This window comes from Danio rerio, chromosome 24 (assembly GCF_049306965.1).
Source record: "Danio rerio strain Tuebingen ecotype United States chromosome 24, GRCz12tu, whole genome shotgun sequence".
NCBI lineage: Eukaryota > Metazoa > Chordata > Actinopteri > Cypriniformes > Danionidae > Danio > Danio rerio.
The window spans coordinates 29,087,885-29,103,254 of NC_133199.1; the positions used below are offsets into that span (position 1 = coordinate 29,087,885).

At 39.1% G+C, this 15,370-nt stretch overlaps 1 protein-coding gene across 27 annotated transcripts in view; it reads right to left on the reverse strand.

Annotated features, from left to right (window-relative positions):
* Positions 1–15,370, reverse strand: part of phldb2b (pleckstrin homology-like domain, family B, member 2b) — a 74,418-nt gene that overhangs the window by 30,383 nt on the left and 28,665 nt on the right. For all 27 annotated transcript variants that reach the window (XM_073940744.1, XM_073940743.1, XM_073940739.1 and 24 more), the window contains 3 exons: positions 12,301–13,454; positions 5,323–5,664; positions 222–359 (listed from right to left, as the gene is read on the reverse strand). In XM_073940744.1, the coding sequence (XP_073796845.1) occupies positions 222–359; positions 5,323–5,664; positions 12,301–13,454 (1,634 nt within the window). The remainder of the gene's footprint in view (positions 1–221; positions 360–5,322; positions 5,665–12,300; positions 13,455–15,370) is intronic.

Consider the following 15,370-nt stretch of genomic DNA (forward strand, 5'->3'; position numbering starts at 1 on the left):
ATGGAGGAGCAAATACTGAAATCTAATGAGGAATGAGGCATGTCATTTAAAAGGGAAAAACAGAAAGTGGGGCTTGAAGTAAAACGGATTAAGTCTTGGCAGGTCAGTTTTCCTTGTCTAACTGTGGTCCTCATCAGGACTCCTGATTACTTTAGCACATGCTCAACTCCTCCACAAAGACACTCTTTTTGTTTTACTCCCACTACTGTTCTACTGTATACCTCTCTGATGGACTCCTCCATCTGGTTGTCCAGGTCTTTGATCTTCAGCTCCAGTTCTTCCATATTGTTGAGGACCTGGATCCTCTCCTCTTCTATACGTCTCACGTCGTTCTTTAGCTGCGTGTCATCTTCGGTCGTCTGTTGAACACATGATAATGTAAGCAAATATGCAGCTATGCTCAGCACTGCAGTACTATGCTCAATCCCAAATGGTGGTGTAATTTTTAAACCAAAAAGAAAGAATAATACTATATATATTAGAATATGCTTCAGTGACCACAATAAAGCTGAAATAAAATGTAAACCTTGTATGAAAACTTAATAAATAATTATTCAAATTTAAGTCAGAGTACAAAAATGACCAAATAAAAAATATGAAGAAAATAAAATCTATATAAATACATGCTTATAATAATAATTAAATTAGCATGTATGTAAATAAAACTAATTTAATCAGTTGTGTGGCTAACTGATACACAAACCTTTGTTTTGCATGAAGAAAAAAAATCACTAGACTATTTCAAAGTAGTCACAACACTTTTGTTTGGATGCTGTTTTTTAAAAGGTAGTTACGGTTATTCTATGCATTTCTTCTTCATTCAGGCCTGAATACAGTTCCACTTGATATTTGTGAAAGTTTAACCTTCCAAACTTAACTTATTATCAGTCCTGGTTAAAAATTTGACCTCTAAAGCTGCATTTAGAACTGCATTCTGGGCTAGATGTCAATGCACCAAGTGTAAAGCCCTTTGATGCAAGCCATGTATAGCATAGACCTGCCCCCTTCTGGCAGCTGCACTGATCTGGAGTTCTGACAAACAGCTTTCACTGAATTTTCAATGAACGCCAGCTACCATCAATGGCTACAATGGAAACCTCGAGGGATAGTGGGGTGGAGATGCATTCTTGATTTCCTATACCAATTATTTATATAAGATTTCAATATCCATGTAAGGCAATCTGCCTATTTTTGCTTATTATTACATTAAAAAAACAAATTATTAATCATCATACAGTACTTACAAGTATTTTTAACTATACAAATAAGGCATTAAGTAATGAAATATGTGCTAATTTGCATACATTTATAATATAAAAAGTTTTCACAAAGGGAATCGCTTAATCAATAAATAATAAAAAACTAAATTTTTAGAAATATAAAATCATTTATCAAATGCTCCTCTGCTGATTTCACTTGCTTCTATTACCCACATTCGTAAGCTACTTTTGATAAAAGGCAACTGCTAAATAAATAATTGTAAATTAGTATATTCAGGCAAATTACACACGGACAAATCCTTTTGCAAAACCTTCAGAATATAAATATGAATGCAAGTGCTGCCGAAGTCAGTCAGTCAGTCAATCAGTCAGTCAGTCAGTCAGTCAGTCAGTCAGTCAGTCAGTCAGTCAGTCGGTCGGTCAGTCAGTCTTTATTCATTTCCCAAAGGCAATTTGGTTGCAGAATAAGCATGCCACACATAATACACAAAAACACATTTTACAATAAAAATCTACCCTAAATTTCAAAACTTTACAGCTGTGGGGACAAAGGAATGTTTGAACAGATTTGCTTTACTAATAGAAGTTCAGTATCGAATACCAAAAGGGAGAAGAAAAAACTTGTGGGATGAGAATCATCTGACAAAATACTCTGAGCTTTACTCAAAACTTGTCTATGGTACACCTGAGCCATAGTCAAATGTCTCCAAATAACTCTTATTTTCCACACTTAAACAATTAAACCAACAAAGCAAGGAAAAGATAACAGCAGGGTTCATACGGTCATGAAAAACCTGGAAAAGTCATGGAAATTTTCAACCCCAAAAGTTTTGGAAAAGTCATGGAAATTAGTATGATTAAAATATAATAATAAAATATTTATATTTATAAAATATATAAAAATTTAACCTTATTATAGTTATAAGTTAGTTGTCTTTACTTCTTTTTTTCCATGGTCAAACGCATCCTCTTACGTTATTAGTGTTGTGTTATTAGCATTATCTAAATAAAATTTACATAGATATAAAGATTCATTTAAACTAAATGTTGCATATTTTATGATATGCTGTAATAATTTCGAACATGCATTATTTTTCTTATTATTTAACATGTATACATAGACATTACATGAAACATAAGGTCATGAAAATTTACTTGAAAGTCCAGGAAAAGTCATTGAACTTTAGTAGTAAAAATGTGTATGAACCTTGTAACAGTGAGTGAATGTATGAACTGTAAAACATGCACATGAGTGATTTATCTATATTTAATGATCTTATTTCTGTAAGCAGTACAATTTTTGCAGCCCCTTCTTACACATAATTTTATTATTTAACAGAAAAGGACAATTTATTATCTAAAACAGTACCCAAATACTTGTACTGTTATGGTGGAGGTTTATAGCTCAGTGCAAAAGAAAAAAAACTATTGAGAAAGCAGCCTTGTATAAAAATATCTATTGTAATCGAAATATATAGACACAAACTGCAAAAGTGAGCCAAAAAAAAAAGCTTAAAATTGACAGGTTTTAATGTGCATATATACGGCTAAATAGAGTCCTTCATTGTGTGGGGTAAAAATCAAACAAACACAATGCTCATGACCTTGCTATATTTGGACAGTGATGTTTATATCAGCTCATCACAGTTTATACTATGGATGGCACATCTCTGAACTCCTTCAGCTGTTTCTGTGTGGGTTCATATACACATTTGGTTTTCAAAGCCATAGTGTGTTATACAGCATGTATCAGTAGATGGATATAAAACAGAACCTGCACATGACTGCAACTCCTGCATAAAACAGTAATTAGATTAGGAGTTTGAGGAAAGACACCGGCACATTCCTTTGTGGATTAAAGAGCGTGCAAGGTTGTGCGAATGCCAGGGAAGGGTGGGAAACTCTTATAACGTCTCTGAAAGGTCACAGGAATTAGCAGCAAGGAAACGACCTGGCTTTACAAACGATTCAATTACTTAACCAGATTAAAACACACACAAGCTGCATGACGAAAGGAGTTCATGCATGAAGCTGTAGTGGAAAGTAAAGCTGAAGGTCAAATCTAGTAAACATGTGACTTCAGGCCCTCTCAGATTATATCAGTGCAGACATCTAATATGATGCTAATATAATATAAAATAATAAAATTAAATGAAATATAAATCACAAAACCAGTCATAAAGGGTAATTTTTAGAAAGTATAAATGCTAAATAAGGCGACACGGTGGCGCAGTAGGTAGTGCTGTCACCTCACAGCAAGAAGGTTGTTGGTTCAAGCCTCAGCTGGGTCAGTTAGCTTTTCTGTTGTGGAGTTTGCATGTTCTCCCCGCGTTCGTGTGGGTTTCCTCCGGGTGCTCCGGTTTCCCCCACAAGTCCAAAGATATGTGGTACAGGTGAATTGGGTAGGCTAAATTTTCCGTAGTGTATGTGTGTGAATTAATGTGAATGGATGTTTCCCAGTGATGGGTTGCGGCTGGAAGGGCATCTGCTGCGTAAAAACGTTCTGGATAAGTTGGCGGTTCATTCCGATGTTGCGACCCCTGATTAATAAATGGACTAAGCCTAAACAAAAATGAATGAATGAGCGCGAAAGAATAAATAAGCTTTCCACTGATGCATGATTTGTAAGGATAGGATAATATTTTTGGCACAGTATATGCAAAAAATCAACATACTGAGAAAATCTTATTTATAGTTGTCCAAATTAAGTTCTTAGCAATGCATATTACTGATCAATAATTACATTTTAATATATTTTTGGCAGGAGTTTTTGGTAGAAAACATCATTGTGGAACATGGTCTTTAGTTAATATCCTAGTGATTTTTGGCATAAAAGAATAATTTTGTGTAATAATAACTTTCAAATTTCCACAAATATACTAATACAACATGGTTCAGGGTCACAAATACACTACCTGACAAATTCTTGTCACCTATCCCAGTTTTAGGAACCACAAATAATAACATGACTTCTAATTGATCATTTGGTATCATAGGTGGCTTAAATGAAAGGCAAAGGCCTCTAGATTACGCTTATTTGATCAAAATAAAACATGATCATGCTTAATTTTTAATTATTTAATTAGGACGATAAGGTCTGATTTTGCTTGGACAAATTGTCTTGTCACCTAACAGAAATAATGTACGGTATAATATAAAGTCATGGTGCAGTGGAAAAAGAATGAATATTGTATATGACTCCCATGAGCTTGGAGGACTGCATCCATACATCTCTGCAATGACTCAAATAACTTACTAATAAAGTCATCTGGAATGGCAAAGAAAGTGTTCTTGCAAGACTCTTTAAGATTTATTAAGATTCTTTGGATTCATCTTCAATGCCTTCTCCTTCATCTTACCCCAGTCATGCTCAAAAATGTTCATATTTGGTGACTGGGCTGGCCAATTTCGGAGCACATTGCCCTTCGTTGCTTTCGGGAACTTTGATGTGGAGGTTGAAGTAGGAGCTCTATCCTGCTGAAGAATTTGCCCTCTCCTGTGGTTTGTAATAAATGGGCAGCACAAATGTCTTGATACCTCAGGGTGTTGATGTTGCCATCCACTCTGCAGATCTTTCACATGCCCCCATACTGAATGTAACCCTAAATAATGATTTTTCCTTCACCAAACTTGACTGATTTCTCTGAGAATCTTGGGTCCATGCAGATTCCATTAGGTCTTCTGCTATATTTGTGATGATTGAGATGCAGTTCAACAGATGATTCATTGTAAAAATCCACCTTCTGCCACTTTTCCAAATGATCAACTAGAAGTCTTGTTATTAGTTGTTGCTCTTACAACTGGGATCCACAGCAAGTCTTTTGTCAGGTAGTGTATACAAATTCCAAATACAGAAAATGTGGTTTTAATAAAAAACAGCAGCAGTTTTTACTTTAATGCACTAATGCAATGTACTTCTTTAATCTTATTATTAAATAAATCATTTAAAAAGAATATAATTTTTATTTCTGCTGTTTAAATGCTTTGATGCAAACACAATGACTGTGAGCCATATGTAGTTTTCAGTAAATGTGTATAGTCCATTCCTCTCATTCATGTGTTTTTAAAAGAAGCTTGATAGGTTTAAGACTTTACCAATTACCTTGTTTATCCGTGTCAGCCGAGGAGAAGGGGTGGGAGCAGATCCACGGACTGCTGTTGTCTCCGACCTGGCGTCCCTGTGTCCACTGTTCTTGCGCTGTCGTACCTGTCTCTCCTCTCTGGCCTGGGGCTCCCGGAATTTAATCCCATAGTCATTTTCGGCAGAAATGCTGGCAGAGAGACTAGCAGAGTCTGAGAATGTGGAGTCATCATCTGACACCTGCAATTTCTCCAGCTCCTTGTTAATTTTCTGCAAGTCTGCGACGGCCAAACCAGTATTGTCCTGCTCTGCACGTCCCAAACCGGAACACAGATTCAGGATAGTCTCCAAACGCTGACGTTCCTTTGGATCACATGAAGAGAAATAAACAGTTTGATAAAATGCATATGGATAAACTCTACATTAAAACATGCAACTGGAGGGGATGATGCATTTGGAAACATTTCTCACCTTCGAGATGCAGACACATTTACCTTCAGCAGTTCTGAACATGTCTGCATGAGATTTTGTCTCAATAACAAACAGTTCATACTAATAGCCCATGGGCAGCATATAGAAGAATATTACTGCAATATATTCAGGAAAATCCAAATTTCAAACATCTGAAAAAGCTATTTTTACAGCCACAAACTGCGATCAGAGAGAGACCAGATGGATACGACCAAGCATATACATCCAAAAACAACCGTGGTTCATGAAGGAGTGCACTTGGCTTGAAAAAAAACCCAACCTGTATTTAATCGACTGATATGCAAAGCCACCCATTTCCAGAGCCAAGAAAAATGATCTCACAGATTCACATAGCCATGAATCAACAACCCAACCTGCATCACAGGCATATTAACAGCCAATAAATCCATATAGAAGATATTTCCTTGTAAAATGAAACACATTTGCATGGCTCTCCCAATCAAAGAGCCCTACTCACCATGTCAGGGGTCAGAGGGCACATAGTGACCTCCACCTCAGAAGAGGAGTTCATGCCCTCATTAAAAAGATGCCAAGTTCAGTTACATTCCACAAGTACAAATTATAAGAGACATGAGCTCAACAACTTCTGCTCCACTCCAAGCTGGTGTTAGAAACACAAACCCTCTGATGAGTCGGTAGGATGGGAGAGCGAATGGGAAAGAGAGAGAGAGAGAAAGAGCTTTGGAGAGAGTAAACCGGACCCAATCAAAACACTGCTGGCACTGGACGGGAAAGGATATGCAAATAGGAGAAGCGTGATTCAATCCTTTCGCTTATATTAATGACACGCTATCAGTCCATGTGCATGAGTGCAGGGTGAAACCTTAATGAATCCCCCATGGATATAAAGGGCAATGCTAATAACCCTAAACAATTTACATAAACACTGTATCAATTCAAGGTCTGTTGGCATGCTTTAAAAAGCTTGGACCTAAAATGGATTTTAATTCAAGCATAGAGCAAACGTATCCAGAATGTGGACTGATCCAGTTTTAGGCCCTGCCTTGCTGTTGTCATGCTGGGTTCAAACAACTTTTTTTTTCAGTTCGATCATTGGGCTCTACTTAAACAATCTAGGCACAAAGTCTAAAGCGAATGGCGCAAAATCATTAATGGTGTGTCTGAATTCACTTTTGCTATTTTAAGATTGGAAAAATACGCTTTGCGCCCCAGCTCGTAGTCTAATAGGGTTGTGCTTATTTTCTTATAGAGTTATGGGTGTGTTATCAGCATAACGTGCATTAAACCAATCAGAGTCCCAGAGTCCGCGAGAAAACAGTTAAACAAACCATCTACGATGTGAGGATAAAGAATGAGCCTCCTCCATTCGGCCTCTTTACTTTCTCTTTACGTTTACTCTTTGCTTTACTCCTTTACTTCAGTGGATAAGGAAACGGTGTTGTATGCACTCTACACTTTAGACAATCATTAGCCTACATATTTAATTTTGTTTGTTAAGCTCAAAGATTTTTTCCAAACTATTTCTAAATTCAGTTCTAATTTTCAGCAAACAAATAAATGAACAAAAATAACAAAGTGTGGTCAAACACACGTCCTATTCTCATGCCCCATATGGTGATGCATACATCTCCAAAACCCAACAGATGGCCAAATCTAAACTTGTTTTATTAAATAAAATATAAATATGATTATAATAAAAAATACTGCTAATAGTAATAACATTATACAAATGCAAACTGTCATGAATAAACTGAAAAAGTCTCAAGCATGGAGGTAGTTGTTTTTATATTCATGTAGAAAATAATAATTTTGTAACATTTTAACTTTTTTTAAAGATATTTGTGTATTGCTATACATCCTGTGTTTATTAAGCAATGTGTAAGCATTTTGGACCTGCATAGGTGCATAAATAACACGCTCTGCTCTAGACTTTAGACCAGCTTTCAGGTGGTCAGTGGCGCAGTTTATTTTAGTTCCTTAAAATAGCAACGTGGCAACAATGCGCCTTAACACACCTCCTTTATTCACCTTATTCTCCACCGACGAGCGGGCGCTGCCATTTGAATCTTTTTGGCTTGAGATTTCCGGTCTCATTCACTTCCATTCATTTTTTGACGTTAAAAACTGCTCATTACGCTGCTTGATGTTGCAATTTGATATTTTCTTATTATATTATTCAACGTGGTCTGTATAGTCATGCAAACATTTGTTTGTAGAGCAAGTAGTTTGACCGTTTTCTGCCGTTTATTATTCCTAGTAATTTCTCCCATTGGCGACTGAATCAGAAGTTCTAAGACAATCGCGAAAACAGGCGCACTTCCGCATTTTAGAATAAGGTCAATAGAGCGGAATTCACATGAGTCCACAAAGCAGTGCAAATAGAATTGCTATTAAAACAACGTGGCAGAAAACGTGAAAATTAGGGTTGTGCTGGTCTGAAATTTGCACCAAACACCTTATTGACTTATTGACCCAGGTGTATAAGACCCATGGACTGTAAGAAATATGAGCAACACATCTCCACTTTGTATCACGGTTGAAAAGTTAGGCCATAATGTCCAAATCTGGCCATGTTAAGCCAGAACTTTCACATTCAAGGGTGAAAGCATTGGGTATCATGAATAAAATGTGTGGTCTTTCAAAAAAATAAAAAAACACAACAGCACATGCTATGCAAGTGCATGCCATCATGAATGAGTGTGTGTTTTTAGACATATGACCAGAGATGAAGTCTATAATATGACATTCCTATGAGAGAGTTTGTTTTTCGAAGAAACCCATGTGTGGATATACATCTCCACCTGCAGAGGCCTTGTTTTCACTCAACGCTGGCCTTGTAAAGATCACCAGCCTGTAGTTGTGGTGATAGCTAATGAGTGGGCGGCCTAGGCTGATGGTTTGGCCTCTGCCCAGCAGGGCGGCGCCACAGGTGGCCTCCCTTAACCACAGCATACAAATACTCTGTTGCCTTTCATTTGAACCCCACTGAGAGCAGCTGAGAAGCAAGAGCGGAGCATGCTAGTGTGGGCAATTTGCCAGGATCATCTGCAGCTGTGGGCGGCCTCCCAGAGAGAGTGTTCGGGAGGCCGGGTTCAGTGAAAGTGGATGTGGTTCTGGGCTGTCGAGCTGTCTATTAATAGGAGGTTTATGCAGCCACACCTCTGCTTGGGACTTCCACCGCATCCACTACAGAGCACCATAGGGGCCTTCATGCACGTGGTCTGTTTGTTATAGCCAAGTGGAATGTGAGAGTGCAAGTTTGGCGGCAAGATTAATTAGGCTGCAGGTGGGGTTTCCTCATATCTGAGCTCCCACATATTGCAAGAAGAGATGAAATATCAGCAGCTTTAAGCTCGATACCCCTTCACAATGAGAAAAGAAAACATGGCCATGGAGGAGGAATGTTAAATATTCTAGATGAGATCAATCATCAAAGTCATTGGTTCTATATTTTGGGTCTAATCAGAACGATATGGTTATAAAGAATATAAATAAAAAGGAAGCAGATGACTGTGCCGGTAGATGTTTGAATTGTTTTATAAATGACATACATATTTTATGTTAACATTTGTGATTTTAAAAATGGTATTTGGGTCATCAGGAATTGATTCGATTTTGAAAGATGGTTGTTTTATAACAATGGGGACAGAACTTATAGTGCAAAATGACAATTGATTATACCTACTGCAAACTGATAGTTAGCTACCATAGCACAATCGCTTCTCAGCAAGAAGGTCGCTGGTCGAGCCTCGGTTGGGTCAGTTGGCATTTCTTGTGAAGTTTGAATGTTCTCCCAGTGTTTGCGCAAGTCCACAAGTCCAAAAACATGTGGTTTAAGTGAATTGGGTAAGCTAAATTGTCCGTTGTGTATGTGTGTGAATGCGTATGTATGGATGTTTCCCAGTGGTTGGTAGCAGCTGGAAGAGCATCCACTGTGTAAAACATATGCTGGATAAGTTGGTGGTTCATTCCACTGTGTTTTTGGCTACTTGTTAATGTTTATGAAATATGCCTTGGTGACATTTTCAAAAAAAGAAGACTTTTGGAGGCAAAAAAAAAAGGCTTTAAAGTTGTACACATGTTGTAGGACCTAGCCACTAGGAAAGATTCTAGAACATAAAATTTTCCTCTTGGCCCTTTTCCTGATTGCAATCACAGCGGTAATAGAGTATGAACTCTAAAGTGACTTAATCTGACTGACAGCAACATCATTTGAGTGCATGTATTCATTAACAATTAGATGATGAAAGACATAATAACGTCCCGACGCAGTGGTGCAGTGGGTAGCAAGTTCACCTCACAGCAAGAAGGTCACTGGTTCGAGCCTTGGCTCAGTTGGCGTTTCTGTGTGGAGTTTGCATGTTCTCCCTGCATTCGCTTGGGGTTTCCTCCGGGTGCCCCAGTTTCCCCACAGTCCAAAGACATGCGGTACAGGTGAATTGGGTAGGCTAAATTGTCTGTAGTGTATGAGTGTGTGTCTGTGAATGAGTGTGTGTGGATGTTTCCCAGAGATGGGTTGCGGTTGGAAGGGCATCCTCTGCATAAAAACTTGCTGGATAGGTTGGCGGTTCATTCTGCCGTGGCGAACCCGGATTAATAAAGGGACTAAGCCGACAAGAAAATGAATGAATGAGGACATAATAACTGAAGCTATGTATTTGTTCCTGAGATTCACGATAACAGAGATGAAATGTTATGGAATCACAAGAGATTAATCGTTTGAAGACAACTTTCAATGTTACATATCACAGATGTTTAAATCACTGTGGTGGTGTTTCATATAGTCAGTAGTTTCATATAGTCACTAGTACTTCCTTCTGTGCTGGGTTAGACCCTTCTTTGAAATGGGGATTAATACCACCTAAAAAAGGTATTCTTAGCCAACTGGTGTTTCACCTAGCTTTTCTGAACAGCTCTCCGTCCACACTATACTGCTGAAAACGCACATCACGTGACCACACACACACTCTGGCATGCGCTACAGAGTATCCGCATGTCTGAGATCTAGGCAGTCAGCGGGTGCTCTGCGAGTACCTCCTCAGATACTGTAAGAGCAGCACAGATCGGACAGTTCAAGGATCTTCCGCTGGATTTCATCACACTATAGTTGTTAAACGTAATTGTGGCGAGGGGGCGTGGCTGAGAGCCGTGGGAACGGAGTGAGGCCGCCGCGTAAGTGGATACACCTGCGGTGCGCACCTGCCTCGAATCCCACGGAAGGAGCTCTGGACTATAAAGGGAGGAACGATGGCAGAGGAAGCCGAGGGAGGACCGGGCCTGGGCATTTTACTTTTGCTTTCAGTTTGACGGCAGTCTCCGTGAGGAGCTGCCGTCCGTTTGTTTTGGTTTAGACGGCAGCCTCCGTGAGGAGCTGCCTTCACTGTTATTAATAAATTATTTAAAAACTGCGTCGGTTCTCCGCCTCCTTCTTCCCGGCGGCCAAAGAGCCGTGAACTTTATTACAGTAATATTTAATTCATCTAGTTTCTATCTAATTACTCTAATTACTATTACTTGTTCTCAGGTAACGTGTTTTGGCTAAGCACAAAGATAAGTTAATATATTCATTTATGTAACTACGTACACAGATTCTGCTCATTATACTAATTTGCTTGCCTTTATTTCTTATATTGTATAAAACTATTGTACGTTATACTTTTATAATGGCCATTATTGATTATTAAAACTAATATTCAGCAAAAGAGAAGGTATGCTCCTTACGAAAATTAAAGGAGGCAGTTATTTTATAGGTTGTTTTGTTTTAAATATGCAAACAGTGAAGATGACGGTCATTTAAATATGTAGCTACACAACGCCTCAACATTTTTATTGTCTTTTAAGTTAATATCAGAATGAAAATATGCAGTTCCTTATATCATGTTTTCATTTTATTGTTAAGATAGTGGAACAATGTATGATGCGAATGATGTTATAAATTACACTGTTTTAACCTGACATGTTCACGGTAGTTTTTTTTCCATATCAAACTTGGGAAGTCTGAACTTACAAGGAAAGGGTGTAAGGCTGAACTTTGTGCACTTAATATTGAGGAAAAGCCCCAGCAGATCACCGGTGGTCTGCAGCCATGTCTCTGTTTTCAGACGTCTTTGTTTTTAAGCCATCCACACTAACATGGAGCAGAAGTATTTTAAATCCAAAACGGCCTTTTCAGCATTTTCAAAAAAATGTGAAGAAAAAAAAACTTTCAAAAAGTTTCAGGGCTGGAAAACTCCAGCGGGTAGTGTGGACGAACGCGTAACCATAGCTAAAACATATTAGTGTAAACGGGGCCTAAAATTGTTCTCTTTCCCTATAGTACACAGACACAAAAGGGGGGAAAGCTGAATTAATAGTTATAGAAACAAAAACTATTGACCATCTTATAATAAATTGACTGCACTGCATACGACACCAAAAAGAAGTTTAAAAATGAAGCAAATGCATGGATGAATTGGTAACAGTAAGAACGGCATGCATTTTGAGAATGACCATTTCAGACTTTGAGTCTTTAAAGTAATACCGTACATACAAAGAAAAGCCTCTTACCAGTCTCTCCACCTCTTGTTCTCTCAGTCTTTCATCCCTTTGTCTCTGATGGTAGTCCTGAAGCTCTTCTTTTCCACTGAGAGAGCTGATGCTGCCTTTTCGCTCCCTGAATCCAGTTGGCGGACCAAGTCCAGCCTTTCCAAATGACTGTCTCCTCTCCCCGAGACCAATCTCTAGAGCTGGCGAGGGACCACACATAGCTTGTCTGTCCACTTCTGAGTAAGAACTGGTGGATGTCAAGCTCACCTTCTTGGCCTGGCGGGGGCTGGTGGCTTCTCCAGAGGTCATGGTGACATCCGGTGGGGCTACGGGTTGTTTGGTACCAGGTGTATTGGACAGCGAGATGGAGATGACTTCAGAATGACCATTCTGGTGGTTGGGATCAGAAATACCACTTATGTGAGATATATGTCCATCGGGAGAGCGATAGATTGGCAGGAGGGTGAGTTGGGAGTCTGCAGGTCGATAGAGACGTGGAAGGGAGCGACTATGTGAGCTCATGCCTGTTAGTGACCCAGCGGAGTACTTTCGCTGACGTGGAACCGGCTCGAGTCCTCCGTTACGCCCAGACTCTGGAGTGTGGAATCGACGGGCCAGACGGGGACTGGAAGGCATGCTGGCTGCTCCACTGCCACCCCCTGGTGCTGGAGGAAGGGGATCAGTCGCACCGGTGGACGAGCCATTCCACATTGAGAGTGCTGAGCCTGAAGTAGCAGTACGTCGACTATCTGACGAATTGAGGAGCAGACTATCCTGAGATTGATTCCGGGTCATGGGTCGAGAATAAGGAAGTGATGTGTCCCGCTCTCGAGGGTCAGAACGGCGTGGAGATGAAGGCATGCTGGTGGTTGAAGGCAGCACTTTAGTGGAAAACGGTGGACGTTCTGAACTGTACAGTCGGCGAGCTTGTTCCTGATAGGAGTTTGGGGAAGAAGATGTCATGGGTGACAGCAAATTGGGCGTGGTAGGCGGAGACTGTGTCATACTGAAGTAGGAGGGGCTTGAGTCTCCATTGGCTCGCAAACTGTTTTCCAAAGCCTGCTTCTTTTTTTGTAAAGTGTCCATCAAATCCCGCAGCTCAGAGACCGAGCGCATCCCTCTGGATCCAGAGCCACCCAGGCAGTGGCTGAAGTCGCTGCTGAACTTCAGGTAATCTAAAAATAAAAACAAGAAAGGGTCTTTAGAGGAGATTATTACCACCAGCTTTGATTTTCAAAAGGTCATACTATTGCTAGCATGAGAAAGTGGTTACGAGAAGTTATATAACTGTCTGCTTGGCCCTCGTTAACTCCTGGAATTGCTTTAATTGTTTGCAGGAGTACGAGGAGCTGCTGTACCTGAGGCTTATTTGGCCTGCAACCACCTGGAACAAAAAGATCTTTGGTTTTTCCTCAGGGATCAATAAATTAAGCTGGTCTGTACTGCAGTCCTATTCCACGTTGCTCCACAGTTTAAACTAACCTAAAGTTAGACAGTTAAGACATTTTATAAAAACAGCGTCTGAACAAAGTCCAAAGTTTTCTGTTAACAGAAACTGAAATTATCCAAAGTCTACTCAACATAAATGAGATGAGCCAGAAATGCAAAACTCACACACACAAAAAAACACTTCAATTGTTAAATATTGTACTTTTAAAATAACTATAGATGATCCAGCACAGGTTAGGAAAGGTTTGAACAAAAAATGACAATGTTGGCCTATAAGTTTCCTAATTCTGTCTCCCTCCTTCACAGACACACTTTTCTCATCTGCTTTCTGGACGAGAGGTGAGCTTTACTCCGCCACGTGCCAAGACAGTAAAGATCAAAGAAATCCCCCTTCAGATGACTGACATGAATGCTCATAAAACACACAAACCTGCAGATGCCAAGAAAAATCCCTTTATCTCTTTAAGGTGCATGTGTGCGTACATTAGATTGAACTTAAATCATGGAGGAATCTCTCATGTGAAGTTAACGAAGGAAATAGAGCAGAAAAAATAAAAGATATATCATAACAATGACACAGTTGGAGGAAAGGCATGCAAGATCACACAAACTTTTACCATACATGGAGAGGTTCTGGCAAATCATTTAGCAGCAAGCTTCACTTTTTATGGAAACAGGTAGAAACTGATGCATGGTGTTTATACCACCCTGATGAGGCCATCACCCCATAAACCAAACAGACAGCAACACAGGGGTTAAAGTGTACCTATAGTGAAGTCCATAGTGTGTGCTTTTCCCAGGTTGATGCACTTTGAGTGAGTGGGTGCATGTTTGTTTATGTGCAGATTCATTCCTGCTGTCTAGCAACAGTGTGAGAGTGAAAGAATGACTGAGAGGAAAGGGTAATAATTCATGTCACTTTCTACACCTCAAAATGTTCAATCAATCAACAGAATCAACAGGGAGAATCCAAACCACATCTGTGTACAGATTACACATTCCACCAGACAGACTGGCTCCCTGTGTCTCTGTGTAGGTTTGCTTAGATATGCTAGGGTCAGGGCTACTATAGAGAACTAAAAAAAAGTGTGTGTGTGTGTGTGTGTGTGTGTGTGTGTGTGTGTGTGTGTGTGTGTGTGTGTGCGTGTGTGAATGTATGTATATATATAATCAGAAATCATTTTTATGGTAAATAAATAAATAAATAATAATTAAAAAGTGTTTAAATACCAAACTTCATTCATTATAAAATTTATGTTAGAACTTTTTATATTTCTCTTTTTCATTTATTAAAATAAAAAAAGGATAAAAATACAATTTTAACTACAGTGCATCCGGAAAGTATTTTTCCACATTTTCTATGTTACAGCCTTTTTCCAAAATGGATTAAATTAATTTATTTCCTTAATTCTACACACAATACCCCATAATGACAATGTAAAAAAAGTTTTTATTTTATTTAATTTTTGCAAATTTATTAAAAATAAAAAACCTGAAAAATCACATAAGTATTTACAGCCTGGCACACCTGTCTTTGGGAATTTTGCCCATTCCTCTTTGCAGTACCACTCAAGCTCTGTACAGCCATTTTTAGATCTCTCCAGTGATGTTCAATAGGATTTAGGTCTGGGCTCTGGCTGGG